A 21,954-nucleotide genomic window follows, 5' to 3' on the forward strand; every position below is an offset into this window, starting at 1 on the left:
ATTCGATCCCGTGACCTGCGGGTCAGCAGCCGAGTACTTTAGCCACAATACCACCGCGATTGGATTGGATTGGATAAACTTTTATTTGGTCCTCCAAAACACAGATCGCTGTGTTGCGAGCAGCTCCCACGTGGGGACTGAGATGCCAAGCTCTCCAGCCGCCTCGCGGGCTTGGTGGACAGCCCAGAGCTAATCTGCCAAGGATGAGCTGCGGATTGCCGCGTCCCATCTGGCAGAGGGGATGTTCGATATATGAGCGAAATTGGTGCACTGCCAGAGCATGTGTTCTAATGAAGCTATTTCCCCACAATGTGGACAAAGATTACTTGGGTATAGGTCAGGGTACATGATGTGTAACATTTTCAAAGTAGGGTACATCCGCGTTTGCAAAAGCCTTAATGTACATGCTTGGGGCCGGGTTAGATTTTTGTGAGGTAGAGGGAAAATCCTTCTAGACAGGTAGAAATGTTTAGTGAGCTCGTTATATGTTGTAAGAATTTCCCGGTTATCCCCTTCACCGGTAGAACGCATCCACGGGGAGGCGTGGTTGGAGAGTTCTCACGCCACCTCGTGTGCTGCTTCATTGAGATTGGGAGGGGAATCGTTGATTTGCCCAAGGTGGGCTGGAAACCAACTCAGAAGATGATGCGTTATGTTCTTGCCTTGAAGTATTCTCAGCGTTTGTTCAGAGACCGTCCCCTTGGCGAACGCCCGTAGTGCTGCCATGGAATCACTGTAGACGACTTCAATGTTATTCATCTTGAGTGCTAAGGCGATGGCCACCTGTTCCGCAATGATTGGGTCTTTCGTCCTGACCGTCGCTGAGTTGACGACATGGCCAGCCCCATTGACCACCACTGCCACAAACGCTTTCCCATTGGCGTAGGAAGCCGCGTCAACAAATGCGACCCCTCGTTCCTCGTTTGAGACTTGACGAAGTATAGTCCTGGCTCTCGCTACTCTTCTTCCGACGTTGTGTTCTGGATGCATGTTTCTTGGTATAGGAGACACCGTGATATTCTCCCTGATGTTGTCGGGGATATCATTGTAATTGTGCCTGATTGCCATTGGGTGTTGGCCCAGCTCCTGCAGGATCATTCTCCCCGACCTTGTTGTAGATAACCTTGCAAACTGTGCTCTCTCTTGGGCTTCTGCTATTTCTTCGAGCGTGTTGTGAATGCCAAGCTCAAGCAGACGCTCGGTGCTGGTATGTATGGGTAGGCCCAGGACCTTCTTGATAACTTTCCTGAGGAGCACATTCAGTGTCTCAGACTCTGCTCTTGACCAGTTGTGCATTGCTGCCTCGTACGTGAAGTGGCTTAGAACAAACGCATGCATCAACCTGATAAGGTTGTCTTCCTTGATCCCATTTCTTTTGTTGGCCACTCTGCGTATGAGGTGCACCGCACTGTCTGTTTTCCAAGTTAACTTGGCTATAGATTCGCTGTTGGCGCCGGTAGACTCTATCAGCATGCCCAGGACTTTGATGGAGTCGACCCTCTGGATGGAATCCTCTTGATTTGTACGGAGGTGGATGTCTATCTGGTTTAACGGCTTCCATCCCCTGGGCTTCGGTCCCCGGCGTGCAGTCCGATAGAGTAAAAATTCTGACTTACTCGAGGAGCACTTGAGCCCAGAAGGACGAAGGTACTCTTCTACGGTGTCAATCGCCTCTTGCAGGGCGCTCTCAATCTGCCCCTCGCTTCCACCTGTGCACCAGATGGTAATGTCATCTGCGTAGATGCTGTGCTTCAATCCTTCAATGCTCGATAATTTCTTTGACAGTCCAATCATGGCAATGTTGAACAGCATTGGTGAAATCACTGCCCCTTGCGGCGTGCCCCTTGCTTCTAGTTCGATTGCTGCGGTCTCGATATCTGCAATCTTCATAACGGCTTTCCGATCTGTAAGAAAGGACCATACGTAGTCATAGAAGGCTTTCCCCAGACCAAGCTTGGAAATTGCTTCGAGTATGAATGAGTGGTGGATGTTGTCAAACGCTTTTTCTAGATCTAGGCACAGAATGGCTCTTACGTTTCTCGTTTTGTTGTTGATGACCTGGTGTTTGATAAGCTTCAATGCATCTTGTGTGGATAGCACTGCCCTGAATCCAACCATATTGTGTGTATATATGTCGTTATCTTCCAAGTACTTGTTTATCCTGTGCAGTATGGCATGTTCTGCAACCTTGCCAATACATGATGTCAAGGATATTGGCCTCATGTTGTCCAAGTTTGGGGGATTTCCTGGCTTAGAAATAAGGATCGTCCTGGCCAGCTTCCACTGCTCTGGCACCCTGCCTTCCTTCCATGCTGCATTGATCATATCCTTCAGGGTTTCAATTGAATCATCATCAAGGTTACGAAGGGCCTTGTTTGATATACCGTCTGGGCCAGGGGCCGACCTGCCGTTGAGATCATGCAAGGCTCTTCTGATCTCCTCGATGTTAAAGTCGCCCTCAAGACCTGGATTGGGCCTGCCCTGGTACTGTCTACTTGGTGGTGCCAATCCTCTTTTGATTGGGAGGTACTTATGCACGAGCCGCTGGACAACTTGCTGTTCTGTAGTGCGCCCTATCTATTTATGCAAAATTCGAGCGATAACATGCTTTTGATTTGTTTTGGTGGTGTTTTCGTTGAGGAGATGCTTTAACATATTCCATGTCTTGCCATTGCGCATCTGACCATCGACGGAGTTGCAGATTTCGTCCCATTGCTGCCTGGATAGTGCGCGACAATGTTCCTCGACTGATCTGTTTACCTCAGCTATCTTCTTCCTCAGTCTTCGGTTCAGGTGCTGATCCTTCCAACGGTTCAGTAGTGCTTGCTTTGCCTCAAGAAGATGAGCGAGCCGGTTATCCATTCTTTCAACCGGAAAATCTGTGGTAAGGGTGGAGGAGACGGATTCGATGTCATCTTTAATCTGTTTGACCCATTGCTCCAAGCCTTGTCTGTGACCATCTTGTTCCCTTTCCATCCTTACCTTCCTGAACTTATCCCAGTCTGTGAAATGGAATTCTCTCTGCTTTTTACGCTCCACGGAGAAGGTAGTGGCAAGAATGCAGTGGTCACTCCCTAGGTCTACAGCAAGGTTCATCCACTGGGCCTTCGTGATGTTCCTTACAAATGTAAGGTCCGGGGTAGAATCCCTGCAGCAAGATGTACCAAGCCTTGTTGGTAGGCTGGGGTCTGTGATAAGGGTGAGATCAAGTTCACTGGCACTTTGCCAAAGTCGATTTCCTTTCCCAGTGTTGTACTTGTAACCCCATGTATGATGAGGGGCGTTGAAATCACCTGCTCTGACGAGTGGACATTCCCCGGCGATACTAACAGCTTTCTTTAGAACCGTCTTGAACCCTTGCTTTTGTTCCTTTGGACTGCTGTATATATTAAGAATGAAAATGCTCTGACGGTTGCTGGTACCTAGCACGATCTCTACCATGACGTGTTCCAACCGGCCTGCTTCTATCTTGAGGTCGTGGGTTACGTGCGTTAGTCTGTTGCATACGAAGGTGCAGACTCCCCTCCCTTCAGTATCCCCTATTACAGGCCGGAATCCAGGCAACGTTGCTTGCGGTGAAAGGGTTTCTTGTAATAATATAATATGAGGCTTTTCTTGGCTGCTCCTGATATACTGCTGTAGGGCTGCCTTCTTTTTAAGGTAACCTCTACAGTTGCATTGCCAGATACGAAATGCTTCACGTAGCGCTGCCATCATGGTTATTACATGGGCGGCCAGAGCCTGATGCTGCACCTGTCGACAGGTTTGGTACCACTAGTATTGGTGGCCGAAGGGGTGAGTTTGGTGCATGAGGAGGCCTTGCTGTATTGTGCAGATATGATTCGACCTTTGTAATGCGCAAAGTCATATGCTCTTCCAGTGCCGCCACGCTTGACTGTAGCCTACCCATCTGCTCGCTAAGATTAGCTACTACTTTGCTGAGCGTGTCAAAGACCTCTCTCATATCTGACATGGTCGTTTGGTTGGCTTCCACGTGTTCTGCCATGACTGCCCTCTTTTTAGCGGTTCTCGAGTCCCCCATGTTTTCAGCCACAGGGACATAAACTAGCTGAGGCATTGGCTGTGAAGACTGCGCGCTGGTTAGCTTAGTGAGAAGAGTTTTTATTTCCTTTAACTCAGCTGATAGCCTCTCATTCGATTTTGTAAGTCTCGCGTTTTCTTGCTCTAGCTGTGCAATTCTATCATGCTCTGGCAGCTTACCTGTCATCACCTCTGCCGCGCCGTTGCCCACTCGCTCAGCCCAGCTGCCTTTCGATGTAACTGCAGGCGTCCTCCCCGGGTGTGAAGCCGTGATCTCAAACTGAACGCCAGACAGCTGGCCATTCGGGCGCCGCCCAGGCTGATCCCGACACTGATGGTGACCTTGAGAACTTGAGCGCCCCCGTGATTGGGAGCGTGCCTTGGGTCTAGAACCTCTTCTGTAACGTGACCTCCCCCTGGAGTGGGGCCGCCTTTCCTGTTCTTGAGTAGTCTGGATGCTCTGGGTCCCGTAGGCTGGAATAAGCTGCTTGTCGTTGATGTCTAGACTCGATGTGATTGATGCGTCCCGGGCTTCTGCGGCTGCTCGCGATCTTTCCCAACGTCTGCGTCTGACGACGTATGGCACTAAGAACCTGTTCTTGCACTCTTTGTCTGCCGTGGGATGGTGACCGTCACACAGCCTGCATCTTGGATTGCACTGGTGCAGGCTATCTGGGTTCTTGATCTCGCAGCCTCTGCAGATGGTTTCAGCTGGGTTCGGACAGACGTCAGACCGATGTCCTAGCTTTCCACAGACGTAACAAATATCGATGTTCTTGCGGTAAAGGGAGCACTGCAAAAGTGAAGGTCCATATCTCACGAATCTGGGCACCTTGTGTCTTTCGAACGCTATGATGATTGTCCCGGTGTCCTTGATTCTCTTGGCCTGCAGCGCGAGCGGGTTGTTCGCGTTCAAAATCTTTCGGGTCAAAATGTCCTGAGTATCGCTTACGGGGATCCCACGAATCACTCCTTTACAAGTATCATGGGGTGCCGTGGCGTACGCGCTAACCTCGAAAACTTTCCCTCCAATGTCAATTTGCTTGACCTTGAGGTATCTTGAAACTCTGTCTTGGTCCGGAGTGCTTGCCACCATAATGTTCTGCTGCAAGTTAGAACAGATGATGTCCTGCATGGCCTCCTCCTCTTTGATGCCTGCCGCCAGTACTATCGCGTCTGCCACGGCTCCAGTGCCAATTCTCGAGATATTTAATCCTCCACGTGGTCGTAGCACAATTTTGCTGAAGTCCTTGGGTAGTGGCGGCATGCGCCCAGCTCGCACGATTGTATGCTTCGTATCATACCTACTACGACTGGCTCGAGCGTCTCCCGCAATGCCAGCCTTGGTCGACACCTTGGCAGCAGAAACGCTAACCGCGGCTTGCTTATTCCTTGAGCGTCTCGTTTCGGCTTCCTTCCAACCCATGTCTTCCGTGCAATCCTCTGGAGAGATGGATTGGATAAACTTTTATTTGGTCCTTCAAAACACAGATCACTGTGCTGCGGGCGATGTCCTCTCCATCTACTTGGTATTCCATTCTCAGTTGCAGGTTCTGGAACGCGCAGAGCGTTGAGTCACGTTGGCGCCGGGTCGGCGCATCAGCGACAATCACCTTTTTGGTTGTTAGGCTTAAATCCCCCGGTGGCGTTGCCGTGTAAAAATGCCCCAAAAACGGTTTAAAAGTCCACTCACCAGCACAAAGGTGGTATCTGCTGATTTCTTGAGAACTTAGGCACACGATGGGACTGAAAACTCGGCGACAAATTCGTGAATACCACAGGAAAGCATTCTTGAAAGCAGGAGCCGATCTTCGCGCGTCCGCACTGGTCGGCGCCTAGAGCGTCTCTATACCACCGCGATAGGCGCACCTTACTCTATTATATTGTCCTATTATCCTGATAGGGCAATAGTTCATTATCTGCATCAAGCTGTGTGAATGTGGAGGCAGCACACACTACTGATATATTTATATTTATTTTATTTCATACGTTGTCGTTTCACTTTTTTGCACCTATAAGAACACGCACTTTTTTTTCGTGCACCTCACAGGCTAAATGACGTCTGTGTCTTCAAGTTAGCGTTTGTCACACTCTGGTTTGTGCGGCCACTCGCCTCAGAAACGGCTAAGACAAGCCTATGTTAGTGGAATAAGCCAATTGTTTGAACGTTTAAGGCGCACAGATGCCCTTTCCCGCATTGGCAATAAATGTGATCCGCTTCATTATTGTGTCGTAGTTTTGGCACGTAGAGCCTGTGGGGTCTGCAAATGAGATCAGCGCTCTTGGAACGAAGGGAGACAGCAGACGTGGTCGGACAGACGAAACGCATGTACAGTCGCGCTAAACTTAAACTATCGTGCACCCGCAGCAGGTTTCTAATGCGAAGCATTTCTTAGCGATCTTCGGCGACTTTCAGCTTGTCTATCTATCTATCCGCCTACGACTTCTAGCTCTCCTGGTTGTCTCGATAATGGTATCAATACCAAAATTGGTATGGCACAACATGACTGTATGACGAGCATAAGTGACTCGTATTGACATAAAAATAATGACATGTATGTCATGAATATCATGATTTACATTTCATGCAATACTTAAGTATGCAATACTTATTATTTCTTTCCCCGCGCCGTCAAGGATTGGAACGACCTTCCCTGCTCCATTGTTTCAACCACCAGCCCATCATCCTTCGCGACAAATGTTACCAATCACCTGTGCTGCGAAAATTAACGTATTCAAATGTTCTCTTTTCCTGTGTATCCACACCTTATGTAATAACCCCCAGTGGGGTCCTTAAGGAAATAAAAATGAAATGAAATGAAATAGTCTTGCTGCTCCAGCAGTGATTTCATTCACATGATATGTTGCAAAACTCTTATGGTATGACATGACTGCATGGCGAACATAAGTGACAAACTCTAACATAGAGATCGTGACTAATTGATATGTGGGTTTTAACGTCCCAAACTACCATATGATTATGAGAGACGCCGTAGTGGAAGGCTCCGGAAATTTTGACGATTTCTTTAACGTGCACCCATATCTGAGCACACGGGCCTACAACATTTTCGCCTCCATGGAAAATTCAGTCGCCACAGCCGGGATTTGATCCCTTGACCTGCGGGTCACGGGTATACCTGCGTGACCTGCATGCATACCTGCGTATACCTGCGTATACCCACGTATACATGCATGCGTATACATGCTGCGTATACATGCATGCACATCCGCGTATACATGCATGCATACATGCATGCACTCACACACACACACACACACACACACGCGCGCATACACATACACATACATACGTGGGCAAGCAATACTTATTCAAGCAATGTCTCTGAATGCAACCTGACTTTTTTTTTTTGCCTGGTTTCGGTATTTCTATCCAAAGAGACATGGTGAAGAACGGCACGCTCAAGGGCAACCAGGAGCTGCACGACGCCAAGACGCGGCTGCTCCGACACGAGACGCTGGCACGTGTGGCCGCTCTCAACGGCCTCGACCAGTACGTCTTCCTCGACGAAGGGCCCGAGAAGACGTCCATGACAGAGTACGCGCACGATGCGAGATTACAGGTGAGACGGCGATATCCTCGACAGACTACCTTTGACAGTGAGCAGAGTGCTTCGACCATAGTCATACCCGGACAAGTAGACGTGTTTTCTTATCGACGTACCTCTCTCCATGGTGTTATTGCAAACGGTGTTACCATAGAAGATATTCCTTACCGCATTAAAACAGTGCATATACTCAATAAAACAGAGCATACATTCGCTATTTTTAACCCTTTCGGCCCTGGCGGTGTCAATTGACACCACCGCACATTTCTTTTAGCGTCTCGGAAATGTAATCAATACTGCTCATTTTTGTGGAAATAGTTCTTCAATGATCCCAGCGGAAATTCACATCAATATTGCGGTACCGTTGGGGAGGTAGCAGCAACAAAGAAGAATCGTGAGCGAAGTCTTCGGTGAAGCCGGTACGCGTAAGGTGAGGAGGGTACAAGCGCCATTTTTGAGACGTCGACGCTGTTTCAATGATTATTAAGTTGACGAGTACGACATTGGTTTCCATTTTGTGTACAGTATTGATTGGGAGTAATAAAGAAGCCATTTTTTTCTGATTTTCCAATCACTAAGCCCCGACGACCTAATTGGACGCCGTTTTAATTAATGCAAAAATGCACGCTCCACTGGCTCAAATTTTCGTTTGTGGTCTTCTGTGGTCCTAACTATCAAAAAAAACTGGCACAAGAAGTTTATCTGACTAAAACGAAACATAAAGCGCTGAAAGGATTAATTCATACACGTGCCGATCAGCGAAAGGCTTTAGCGCCAACGCGCCACCATTTTTGGGCCAGGCTTCGTCCACAAGTGCGGGTATTCCCCCGGTTCTCAGCGTGCGTTCGACTTCTACGCAATTATCTTACTTTTATTGTTATTCATGCGTCGTTTGGTAACACTGTAGAAACAATACTTATATAGTACACGTCACGTGCTTTAAATTTCTGCGAATTGGTCACTTCTTGCAGGTGTCCTTGCCCGCAGCAGAAGGTGAAAGAAAGAGCAGCTTCCTGCACAACTTTCTCCAGTCTGTGGCTGGGGCAGTGTACATCGACAGCGGGTATGACGTGGGCACGATCGAGCGCATCTTCTTGAAGTTTTTCAAGCCCCACTTCTAGCGGATGCTCAAGCTCATTGCGTCGACTGGGGCTCTGTGCACGTATACTTTGGCACAGTTCCATCAGAACGAAAGTGCCGAACTTTGTTCTACTTCCACGGCACGCTGTACAGCTGCTTGTGACAATGTCGAATGATTTACTGGTGCTGCGTTATTAGAGAGTAGAGAGGCACCAGACAAGTGCTCACTTCTGCTTCTCTCCAACACTAATAAATGAAAATGTTTGGCTCGAGAGGACTTATAGCTAACAGCGTGAAAAAAAAAAAAAAGCAGATCCCACGTACAGTGGGAATCGATGATATGCGAAGCACGGATGAGGCAGGTTCATGTGTCACTTTAAAATCAGCACAACGTTACGAGGTGGAGTTAAATTTTGCCGTGCGTGACTTCCGTGTCATGATTATCATGTTCGAATGTGTTGTTTACCTTCGTCCTCTATTCACGTCACGTAACACCAAATTGGGTATATGTGGAGCTAGCGAAGCGGCCGAGAGCGCATCAGGAAGGGCCCAATATACTCCAACGTAACGTTGACGCGCGCGCACGCCGAGCACAGCGACGGTATACGTCAGCAAAACGTGAGCATTCTATCGTGTGATCCCAGGCGCGACCAACGCGACCAGCGTACGTCGGCGCGGCCTCACTATAGAGCGGCAGGGCGGCAACCGGCGCGAAACGCGGCATGCTGCATTTCGCACCGATGCGTTACCCAGACAGCAGTGCGTCTGCGTCTTTGTGTGACGGTGGGACACCGGACGCGCTGAAACGCGCATGCGTCAAAGCAACGCAGCGCGCGCCTGCGAGTATATGGCAGGACCGGTGCCTGGCTTCGCAACGCCGGTGTGACGCGACGAAACGAACGCCGGTGCGCACGCGGGCCGGGTCACATCGAAATGTATTGGTGCCTTGACTGTGGCAAGTAGTCATGTTCTCACATGACACGCATCTCATGATTACCATGTTTGCACCAGTCACATACCTTCGTCATCCATTGACGTCACGTAAAAGCTAGCGAAACGGCCGTGAGCGCATCATGAGCGCGGCATGTAGTCATGTTGTTACATGACATGCATGTAATGATTTTTATGTTAGAGTGTGTCGCTTGTGTTCGCCATGCAATCCTGTCATACCATGCCGGTTTGGCAACATGCCATGAAACCATCGCAAAAGCAGCACGACCATGAAATGTAAATCATAACATTCATGACATACATGTCATAATTTTCATGTTGTGACGTGTCAAATATTCTCGTCATACAGTCATGTTATGCCATACCAAGTTTGGTATCGATACCATTATCGAAACGGCCAGGAGAGCTAAAAGTTGTAGGCGGATAGATAGATAGATAGATAGATAGATAGATAGATAGATAGATAGATAGATAGATAGATAGATAGATAGATAGATAGATAGATAGATAGATAGATAGATAGATAGATAGATAGATACGCTCAAAGTCGCTGAAGTTCGCTGAGAAATGATTCGAATTTTCAAAAAACTAGCAGCTTTGCCGCAAAGGTGAAAGGATGAACGTGATAGCAACAAATCGGAAGGCCATGCGAATAATGGCAAGCACATCGAAGCGTGCCCCACGTTTTTCACGCACAAATGACGCACGAAACATACTCATAGGTACAGATGAACGTGAATAAGCGTCTCAGTTGTTACTTCACTCTGTCTGAAAAGCGCGCCCTTTTCGCTAACGGAAACTGTGCAACGAGTGCATTGACCATTGTGCGCCCGGTAGCTACAACAGAATCGTTTTGGTGAAAGCCCAAGGTTTACGATTATCCCCAACGCGAGATAAGCGAGCGCATGCGAGGACATCCCTTCTCCGCGGGGCAAAGTGTACGCGTGGGAGATGAGAGCGCGCGCCGCCGCGTCGTGACGATCTGGCGACGCGCGCTCATTGTGCCATCTCGCTGGTAATGATTAAAACCCTGTAGTTGTTCCCCAGAGATTCGCATTGCCAGCGGCAAGTGATAGGTATAAATAGCTTGCCGTTTGAACGTTGAAGGAGGTGCTCCTTCGTGGCTCAGTGGCTAACGCCTCGCACTCAGAATTCAGAGGTCGGAGCTTCGATTTCGTGCACCGGAGTCTTTTTCTGGATTATTTCGCTTTATAGCGTTTTCATATATATAGATACGTATACATATACGGTGAGGGACGGCGATGCCGACGCCGGTGGCAAAATCCAGCCGAGAGTGTCCGTATCATTGCTATCGCAGTAAAAACTGCTTTGGCATGCAGCGTTTTTATGCACACTTCCTCACACACACACCTATCCGACGCAGTTGTGCATCACCTCTTGTAATGATGCCCGGAGCTTACGGCAGCTGCTTACGTTGGCTCCCATCTAATCGGTTATGGCGCTCGTCCCCTGACCGGAAGGTGGCAGGTTCGAATCCCGGTGATGGCGGCCGCTTTTCGATGGAAGCGAAATGCGAGAAGTTAGTGTGCGTAGATCGAGGCGCCCGTTGAACCTCCGTTTGTCGAACTTTTTGGGACCCTCCATTACGATGTGCCTCATAGTAACGTTGAAGTTATGGCGTGCAGTACCGCAACAATTATTATCACACGCGCGTACGTAATATGCTGACGGATCGATATGCGATATCAAAGCTTCTTCCTATAATGGCTGGTATAAGCGCAATCGTTCAAAACAATCTCGTCGTGTCACTACGAAGCCGGCCGCTGAATGCAATGGCTTTCTTTTGAGCGTTCGAGCCGAAACTGCGTTCATTTGATATGAACTGTCGATAGTGTTTACGAAAGCACGCGCATTGCTTAACCGTAAGTTGACGCGGTTCAATCTGGGAGCACTGTACAAGATATCTGCGCAAATGATACGGTGTAGTCCGTCAACTTCGAGCGTTTCGATTAAGGTGCTTATCACGAACAGCGGCGATCAAAATTTAGGAGGCCACGGGGGCGAGAAGCTTGATTGCGCGCACTGCGCAAGCGCAACCTTTTCTACATGGCAGCCTGTCTTCTCGCTTGCTTCAACTTTGCGTACAAAGGAAAGCAAAAAAAAAAAAGAACGCGAAGTCCCCATTTTGCAGTCAATGTGGTACGCCGCGGAAGCACTGAGTGATGATATCGCGACACAAGTACGCAACAGTATACTGTCACTATATAGTGACAGTTCTCGGGGCGCGCTTCTTAGCCTTCGTCCCAGACGTTTCGCGGTAGTGAAAACACGTATATGGCGTGCTTCACCAAGAGACAGCGCTGCTCGATAATCACATCACATGTACCAATTAAAAAGAAAACTGGCGCAATGTGCATGTTTTCGCCACCGCTGTTATGCCTGCGAGTCCACAGCGAACGTCCGTGCCTCTGAAAAAGGCAATCTGTGTCAAGGCCAGCCCGCCTGACGCGAACAACTCAACGGCGTAAACACGCACGGCGCCTTTCTGGCGTGCACGTGCAATGAGTCACCTCAGCAAGCGAGCCCGTCGAGTAAACAACTGGCGTCTTCCTGTCTGGCGGCTGACGCAATGCGCGGCGACGTCACTCGTCCTTGGGTACAGCCACCTGCAGCGCAGCCTCTCCAGATTCGATGAGAAAGAAGGACGTGGCCCAGCGGCGACCTCATTGGAGGATTCTGACCTCGCGACCAGCGGCGCTTCTGGTTGGACGTTTGGGTTGGACCCGGGGCATATAAAAGAAGCCCTGCGGCGCGTCGAGAGGGACCCCCTTTGACATCAGACCCATTTAAGAGCAGACCTATGTGTTAGAGAGGAGAGCTCGGCTCTTCGAGTCTCTGTCGGCCCCAGTGCCGAATTTGTAACGCCTCTGTATATATGCTGTACATAAACCTTGTTTAAACTCACCGTCGTCCCGTCCGCTCGTCTATCAGCTCTGCGCAGAAGCAGTCGCGAGCTGAGAAACCTATGCTACCAAACGGCTGGTGACCTTCCCGGCGGAGTTCGAAGCAGTGGCGCCTTCGGGACCGTGTTGGCGCCGCCGTCTTTCGAAACAGTGGTTGCAGCAGTGAGATATCGAGGCGCCCTTCGTAACGTCGTCGGAGGCGCGCGTCGCAACAGTGGTGGCGTAGCGGTGGGATTTCGGAGGCCGCGCCTCATAACACCGCGTGGCGTTTGAGACCAATTGAGGCTCAGAAGCGGCACACACCGAGCACTGCCACTACAAGCTACGTTCTTTTTTTTTTTTTCGCGATATCATCGCTTGGTGCTTCCACGGCCACTCCAAAAGCGACATCATGAAATTTTCCTGGCGTTCGGGTGTGCACTCAGTTGAAGAAAGGGAAAGCACAGGCTGTCAGGCAGAAAAATATACGCCTGTGCGCGCTCTCGAGTTTCTCTGGTCGCCATGAGAGGGCGCCGTGGTGCTGTTCGCCACGCGCTCTTGTGGGCTCCAAAATTTTGATTGCCACTGTACGTATACACAACGATTGATTGATTGATTGATTGATTAGTTGGTTGGCTGATTGATTGAAGAAAGGCCAATGACACCATGTTTCGGCTCTTTATCACAGCGCCGTTTCCTCGTGTGACACTATATTGCGCGCATCAGCCGTATGCATGACAGGTGAACAGAAACTTGCGCCGGCGGACGCTGTTCACTTAGAAAAAGAAGAAGTTAAGAGTGAACACTCGGCGAAATCTGGCCTCAGGAAGTACGTCACGACTACGTTACAAACTATAGCGCTCCCACCAAACGCCAGAGGACGCAAGTGCAAAAAAACAAAAAAAAGCTATCACCCTTCCAACGGTTGCTTTTTTTTTTTTACAAAACAATAATTATACGCCCATACTTGGCATATTTACAGAAAAGAAAGCAATTTATTCAACACATCTTCCGTAGAAATCGACGTACTACCACAAACAGCATCTACGATTCGCGTCGATTCGAGTACCCGCCATACCAGCATTCGACAAGCCCAGGCATAACAGCGGGAATGTTTCGTCGACGTCGGCTGCTTTGGTGTTTTCGTGTTTGATACAGCAGGTCAGGCCCGTTTTCAAGCGAAGCTTGTTGAACGACATGTTGTTAAGCTAGTTGGGTCATTGATCCAGAAAAAGGTTACAACTGCGCGAATAAGATGCATGTAAGAAACGCAAACACACCCACACACGTCACGCTTCGTGTGGGGCGTGTTTCTGTGTTTCTTACTTGGTGTCTTATTCACTCAGTGTAACCTTTTTCTGAAGCTTGTGACGAGGGCGAGGTTCGCAAAAAAAAAACAGTTTGGGGCTGTAAGCGGCGGTGAAATCTGAACATAATGCAACGTTTGTATGTAGCAAAGCATTTCTGTGTGATGATCTTCTGACTTCGCGCTTTCTATATACTCAGCCTCTACTTTGCCTTGGAATAAAAACAACGCTTCACACATTACCTCGATCTTCTTATATAACTTAGTCGAAATAAAAAATTACGTTATGACTTCAATTCGCACGAACAGTTTTCAGCTGTACAACATAGAGAATCGCTAAATCCAAACGGCCTTGCCTTTTGCGCTGACAAAAGTGGTCTGAAATCATCAACTTTCGCCATAGCCAAACGTCGGTTGCGCACAGCGATCCAGAATTCGCGCCAGTGAAACCGAAACGGAAAGCGCAGGCCAGTTTCTCTCACCAACCACCAAGAGCGCTAGGATCGATTTGATTAGATCGATAGATTAGATTATGTGAGTGTCCATTCTTAACCTGTTTTTTTTTTCTTTATCTATGCTGTGAATACGGGTAGCAATGTTTCGTGAACATAGCAATCGATATGAAGCGCTGGCCAAGTACAGACGAGGATGTACAGTCATCAGCAAGCAAGCTTAACACGGACGCTCCGACGCATAAGCTGGACTATTCGATCATTCCAGCGACTATAGGCGGCGCAGAGGAACGTCAAAATGGCGGACGAGATGGTGATGCCGCGAGCGTCTACGTCAGCGTCGCAGAGCCTGAAGACGCGTTCATTGGTTTACGACTACTGAGAGACCGAAATGCGTCGCAGTTTTACCACCGTGTGACAGCTTCGGATCCCGGCTACATGGCGCCGCCTGCGTCGCTGGAATGGCCGAATACCTGGACTGATGGAAGCCGCGAAGCGCTGGACTCTGTTGCCGAGTTAATACCTCGTTATGCTTTGTTAGGTCGACGTGCATGGTTAAAATCTCGGCATCGGAATCGAAATCTACGTGGCGCTAGCGTCATTCAAACCGCTTCTGGACACACTGTGGAGCGTTCGTGTTAAGATTGCTGATGACTGTATATATCGCTTGCCGGGTTCATTCATCCTTGAAGGGGAGGCTGCAGGCGAGATGGAACGGACCACCCCGGTAGCATCCAACTTGTTCCTGCCGCATGCGTTCTCCTAGAGTTCGCTCTAAACAATCAACGTAACCAACCAATCAGCCTTTACGCTGGCTGTGAAAGCGAGACTCATCTCTCGTCCTTAAACCCGGTGTGATTCTGGAGCCCTATAACAACAGCCCTGGCCTGCCAGCAAAGTTTGTTTTAGACGTGCGTCCAACCGAGTTCTGTCCATAACCACGTGCGTGGCGAAAAGCGCGTGATTTGTTATTTCTAGCACACATCTGCCAGGACAGACAGGACGCTGGGTCTACGTTCCTGAAGACAGGCGTTGTTCTTAATACATAAGTTACTGATAACCCTTCCCTCTACTCGCAAGCATGCGTTAAGGCGCCGCTGTCGGTGGATTCACTACAGGTTCGCCTTGCTTCTATAGCATTTCGAGGTGGCTGCTTCGTCGACCCTTTATGTTTTGTGAATTCCCAGCGGTATTCGACATATCATTTCGCTTCACGAACTGCACCTTCGAGTGACAGCCTGAACAGTTAGTTGCCTGCTTTGCATGTTGTACTCTCGGCGTGCAAGAGTGGCTCGAAAGGTGCTGCACAAAACGGTGTTCCGTAGAATGAAGTGGCGTATTACATGAGCAACGGAGGCTACAAGTGCTCGGTTTAGGAACGCAGCAACCGAAAGTCTTGGTGCCCCAAATGCTCCCTATTTCACCGGACCTCGCGTGTTCTGCTGAAGTGTTCGACGAAGCAAAGACATCAACGCCCGGCTGCGTTGCGACTTCACAGGGACGATAGTGGCGTGCAGGTGAGATCGTGGTCGTTGAAAGAGGAAGCGTATAGGGACCATGCACCCGCTAAAGATTGGATTGGATAAACTTTTATTATCCCTAAGATGGCGTGCAGTAAATGGTGAGTACATGACGTTACGTTTGCAGTCACCTGCGATATTGCGTCTGAACGTGTACGCTTGATCTGCCGATGACTGGCCACTTGAAGAGCAGCGTAGGCTGTGGTGTAGCTTATCGCAAATGCGTAAGGCATCTTGGAAGAACACTTAGGCGCTGTTTCGATGGTGTTCCTTGATCGATCTCCAGTTCTTCAAGCACAGATTTCGTGTCTGTATATCTGGGAAATTGTCCAAATTTGATTCATGTGTGAAACGGAGACATTTCGCCATAGTTGTAACTAGTCAACTTGCCTAGATCCAGCTGTGACAGCTTTGATATGACATCATTAGCATTGCGAACGAGGATTGCAATGGCTGGGTGTGACGTACTTGGCTATTAGCAGGTTCATGCCCCTTGCATTATGTACGTTTCTGTAGGGTAATTTGTAGCTTTTGTTGTGCGGGTAACTCACCTCCAGGAGGCGGATTCAGGACAGCCTCAAGGAAATACAGCCACCCAGATTTTAACGTGCATGAGCGGTATCTTTGCTGTGCGTCAGCGCCATAAGACGGAGCCCAGTTGTCAACAGGGAGACGTTTAGCAAATGCCCATGAAGCTTGCTTAGAAGGGTTATTCCTTCTTAAGTATCTGATTTCATATCAGCGCGTTTCAGAAGAACCATTTGTTTTTTTTTTTTTGCTGATTCTTGTGAGTGAGTGCGTGTGCCATACCTTCACATGTTAAGTTTTTTTAGGGGCGATGCTCCTTAAGGCATGGGTCTGTCCATCCCATGTATGTATGTAGTAGTACGTAGCCACTGGTGGCACATACCCACTCAAGAGCGGGTATGTGCCACAGGGGATGCGAGATTGGAGATGGCGGTACTTCGATACTTGGAGTGCTAGATGGATGCACGGAAGGACGGACACGCAAAGTAGCAGACGGATGGGTGTATGGATAGACGCGCGGATGTACGGACGGATGGATGCACGAATATAGAGACAGATGGATGAACAGACTCGTGGACGGACGCACGGACAGACAGATGGACGCGCGGATGGTCACGCGGTCGCACGGAAGCAAGAACGAACGGACGGACGGAAGCACGGACTCGCTGATGGACGCTTCGCCTCACTCATCATCATTCACTCCGTGGATATGCTGTGATTTCTTTTTCTTTGAATTCTTGTGGCATGTTCGGAAAATAAAAAACACGACCAAAATCATTCGCCTATACTCATGCTGTCTGGTGTCCTGAAGAGCGCTAATTTGGCGTGTCGTCCTTCAAAGGTCCCAAAATCCTTCATAGTTCAAAGGCTAGAGCGTGGTTTCCTCCTCACCCTCTCTACCCTGCCCACAGGCACTGTCACCACTTATTTCTGCCCTGACGTCGGCAATGTCAGCAGCAAACGCCGAGTCTATCGTGATTTCGCGCATTTTCGCTGCCAATGGCATATATCTTGTGTGAAGCAGTTCAGACAGACTCGAACAAGAAGAGGTGCAGCCATCTTGTACTTCGTGTGTCGTCGTCGTATGGTCGGATTCTTGTGTATCACACTAGCGCTCCACAAGAGCTTCACTAAAACAAAAACAAAAATTCACACTAGGGCCACTTCCCCACCATGTTTTCTTGCACTCTGAACAAGATTCGATTCCTACACTGCCATCTTCAAGTATCTAGTTGGGGAACCGCGAAGAGTCACGCCCCGTTGGAAGCTGTCGAAGAATAGACTCCGTCAACGACATTCTGGCTTTCAACGTCGATTTAAGCCGCGGAGAAGCCTTTCGAAGCGAACGCGGTTTCGATTTTCGCTACCAGAGCGCTCCACAACTCCGTCGGGCAGACAGCACCAACCAGTTTTTTTTTTTTTTTTTTTTATCGCTCGCGTTATTTACAAGAGAAATACCTTCGCTCTGAAACTACATGCCGCGTCTACTATAAACGCTGTGAACCGTAAGAGGATGTTTCGTTGTTTGCTTCTCTCGTTTGCTATCGGGTTGCTCGTTTGTCCGCCGCGGGCCATAATTCGTCTCCCTGTGTCGACTACGCCCCGTTCGCCGTGAGCGGTCAAAGCGAAGCGCTTCATCGCCGTACGTGGCACGGTCATTCCACTACGGCCTCGGGTGTGCTCGGGGACACTTCGCGCTGTGGGAAACGGTCAGACGGACCGGCATGCAGCTTTCGGGAGGGGCGTACGTCGACTGAATTTGTGCGCTTCGGCGGCTATAGGACTGCGGTGCACGTCCCGTAAAATATTGTTTTATAATGGGCGTATTTGAAGTCGAGTACCTTGTACGGCTCATCTGTCCGATGATTTCACATATGGCGGTGTTGTGAATAAGATTAACGCTAAAATTCTTCTTACGTTGAATACAGATATGTAATGATGCCGCTTGGCAAGGACTACAACTTGTGCATTTCCGATGGAGGCGGAAATGTTGTAGGCTCGTGTGCTCGGATTTGGGTGCACATTAACAAACCCCAGGTGGTCGAAATTCTCGAAGCCCGCCACTACGGCGTCTCTAATAATCAAATGGTGGTTTCGGAACGTTGAACCCCACATATCAATCAATCAAGGACTACAAGCTAAAAGGAATTTACCTTGTGCATCAGCGTTTGTTAAAGTTAACCGATACACTAATACAGTGAATCCGGCAAACTAATTGAGATTCTTTAATTAATAAAGTGATTTAAGCGTCAAAAAAGAAGGAATCAATTGCTGAATTGTGAATCAAAATGCATTTAGATAAAGCAAATTGGCCTCGTGCATCAAGGCACACTTGCGTCGAGGCTTTTATTCTTCCAGACGGAACGGCCACTCCTGCAGCACAGTAGACGCCAGCTCAAGCAGGTGGGACTCTTGTTAATCCACCTTAACGTTGAATACGCATAAACAACGTTGGTCTAGCTGGCACAACCATGCAGTTCCGGTGCAAAGTAGCAAACGATAACTTCGATCTGGTTAATCACCCTGTATCTTCTCTTTATTTTTGTCTCTATCTATCTATCTATCTATCTATCTATCTATCTATCTATCTATCTATCTATCTATCTATCTATCTATCTATCTATCTATCTATCTATCTATCTATCTATCTTTCTGGTGCATCTGGTGATATCTGACGTTGGTGCATTCTAGGCAACGGTGTTGCCTAGAATGCATCATCAGCGCTGTGGGATGATCTTTACTACGTCTCCGTCGGGTATGCTTGCCCGGTGTAGTTAGAACATAAATTTTCGTTCCATGGTACAAGCTTATAAGTGGAGTATATTCAGTGATATTTTACTTTAACGAACTTCATTTCAACAAACTTCTAGGTTATTAGGAGTCCTTTTGAATGCCCCCCCCCCCCCCCCGGAGTAATGGACTAAACCGAAAACACGAAAATAGAGGAAAAGAAAACAGCCGTCTGCGCAGTGTAACCTTTGTCTATATTCGCTCTGCAGCTGCAAACATTTCCTTAAGAGGACATAGAACTGGAGCAAGTTCACATTTGGTTCGCGATTAATAACGGCGCCTTGAATACGAAGCCGCCGGCACAGAACACACAAGTTTTGAGTGCGTTATTATTAGCCACATTATGGTCGGCCGCGCAGCGCTATTGAAGCAGGAAATAAAACCGCCCACTACAGATTGTTCGTTGTAAGCTCGCCAGTACGCAATGACTCTATGCAGCCTTTGTGTTTTCTCAGGATATCCAATCACTTGCGGATATAGCAGCCAAAATACATGCTCTCCCCGCAATGCCTGTAGCCTATACGTATAACGCTCTATGCGCAGCGAGCATGACGTGCACTTAAGTCTAGCGTGCCATTTGTTACGACAAGCCCATTAGGGAATCGACATTGCCTTCGTCGAGCGGACGCTATGCATTAAGGAGAACAACACTATAATGTCGAGACGCACAGTGCAATGGTTACAGCTTGAGCGTCGTTGTACGTTATATTTCCGTTACACTTAACTCTTTCCGGGCATTGCAAGGTCAGTGCGATGCAACGTGCCGTTACCGGAGGCACTCGCACGTACGTTGCTGCTAGCTTGATGCAGTGGTACATAAAGTTGTTCTTCCTGATGCACTTTCGAAACAATTGTGTAAGCGGACCTCGGCTCATCAAAAGTGGCAATACATGTAAAGTGTTCTTGCCTAACAAACTGTTACTTATACTGACGCTCTCAGTCAAACTCAATCACTCACTTACTCACTCACAAACATGGTTGTATCATTTGAAAGGCACAATATGTGGAATGTGCCCTTGCACATTGTGTGTGTGTGTGCGTGTGTGTGTGTGTGTGTGCGTGTGTGTGTGCGCGCGCGCGCGCGCGTGTGTGTGTGTGTGTGTGTGTGTGTGTGTGTGTGTGTGTGTGTGTGTGTGTGTGTGTGTGTGTGTGTGTGTGTGTGTGTGTGTGTGTGTGTGTGTGTGTGTGTGTGTCAGGTCCAATCGGATCGGATCAGGTTGATGGTAAGTTTATGCATGAGAGTTGCAGAGACATTATTTAAACAAATTACTGAGCTGACGCGCATTTATACGGCCATATTTTCCACCCCACTATGAAATCATACACAGCAGTGTATGTAGGCACTGACCAAAAGTGGGACCTTTTCAAAAAGGTCAGAACGCCGTAACCTTTGCCGCATTTTCAATTACTTTTACATTATTTCATTTTCTATATACTTTTGTTCTAAAAGGAACTCACACGACGCCTATAGCCATTATTCAAGGGACGCATTTTTGTTACAGCCGACACACATTGTTCAATGGGTTCAATATGAATCCCATTCGCGTTTCATGAAAACAAACGCCTTATTTTGTTCTTGTTGTCATTGTCGCTTGGGGGGGTGGGGAGGGGGGGTTCTGTTCAATATTTTGCGAACCGAAACGTATGAGCCATTTGTGGACTACCCCTGACCCAGTAAACGCAGGGAATGAAACCACCGACAGGAAAAAAAAAGCAAAGTAGGTAAGAAACATACGTAAACAGCCGCACCACGAAACCGAACGACTGTTCACGCAATATTCCCAAGCTCACGCTATGCGTACATGAGTGCAGCGTTGTGTGTTTGTACAGTGTTCCACTCTCTTTCTTTCGATTGAGGCGCTCACGACAGCCACGGCTACACGCAATCCACCACGTCTTTCGCCTATGCACTTCACCCATCGATTGCGCGTTCCTCGCGCTATTGACCCGTTGTGCCCTCCGGTGCCGAAGGCCTGCATCGGAATATAACGGCATGCGAACGTTATGTACGAGACGTACCGCAAAACAGCGTGCCCTGCGCGACTGTCTCGGCCTTTCCGGGGCTTCAAACGAAGCCGGGTTAAGCCGCGGCGGTTCGTCTGTCGCATTTCTCGCGTTTATACATTCAGGCCGCTAGGGCGAAGCGGCGCGCGGTTTGTCACGACTTTGATCGAGAAGTGGTCCGGACGCGCGGGGAAAATTCTCGCGCCACGAGATGCGCGAACGAGACACGATTTCTCCTCTCTTCTCTTGCTTCCTCCTTTCCCTCTACTCGCCTCGTTTTCTTCCTTCATTCGTTCAGTCAATTCATCTGTCCTTAGTTATTCGTTCTTTGCCCCTTCTCTTCCTTTTCTTATTTCATGTTTGTGGCGAGGTGCGGATGACTCGCTTTTGTTGCGTGTCTGTGCCTCTTGTTTGCTTCTTTCCATCTACGCTTGTTTCCTTCCTTTCCTCATTTAGTCACTTCATCTCTCTGTATCTATTCGTTCTTAACCCCTTCTTCTTGTTTTCTTATTTCATGTCAGGTTTGTAGTGAGGAGCAAACTACTCACTGCCTATCCGTCTTCTTTTCTTCCCTCCATCCACGCATCTGGTTTCCTTCCTTCATCCATTCATTCAAATCATCTCTCCTTAAGTATTCGTGCTTGCCCTTCTCTCTTTTCTTTTTTTTCTCTCATTTCATGTTAGTGGCAAGGTGCATACGACTAGCTTTCTTCTTGGGGTCTCGCGTATAGATTCACATCTGGTGTTTATTTGTCTCTTTTCCTCGGCGCTCCATACTTCCTTCATTCTTCTTTCACTTGTTCGTTCTCTTCA

At 48.6% G+C, this 21,954-nt stretch overlaps 1 protein-coding gene and 1 long non-coding RNA gene across 2 annotated transcripts in view; both read left to right on the top strand.

Moving 5' to 3' along the window:
* LOC119165057 (uncharacterized) overlaps positions 1-8,961 on the top strand; it is a 53,492-nt gene extending 44,531 nt beyond the window's left edge. The window contains exons 8-9 of the mRNA XM_075873677.1: positions 7,439-7,622; positions 8,579-8,961. Of these exons, the coding sequence (XP_075729792.1) occupies positions 7,439-7,622; positions 8,579-8,728 (334 nt within the window). The 3' untranslated portion in view covers positions 8,729-8,961. The remainder of the gene's footprint in view (positions 1-7,438; positions 7,623-8,578) is intronic.
* Positions 1-21,954, top strand: part of LOC142771806 (uncharacterized) — a 578,925-nt gene that overhangs the window by 523,353 nt on the left and 33,618 nt on the right. The window lies entirely within an intron of this gene.

This window comes from Rhipicephalus microplus, chromosome 9 (assembly GCF_043290135.1).
Source record: "Rhipicephalus microplus isolate Deutch F79 chromosome 9, USDA_Rmic, whole genome shotgun sequence".
NCBI classification, from domain to species: domain Eukaryota; kingdom Metazoa; phylum Arthropoda; class Arachnida; order Ixodida; family Ixodidae; genus Rhipicephalus; species Rhipicephalus microplus.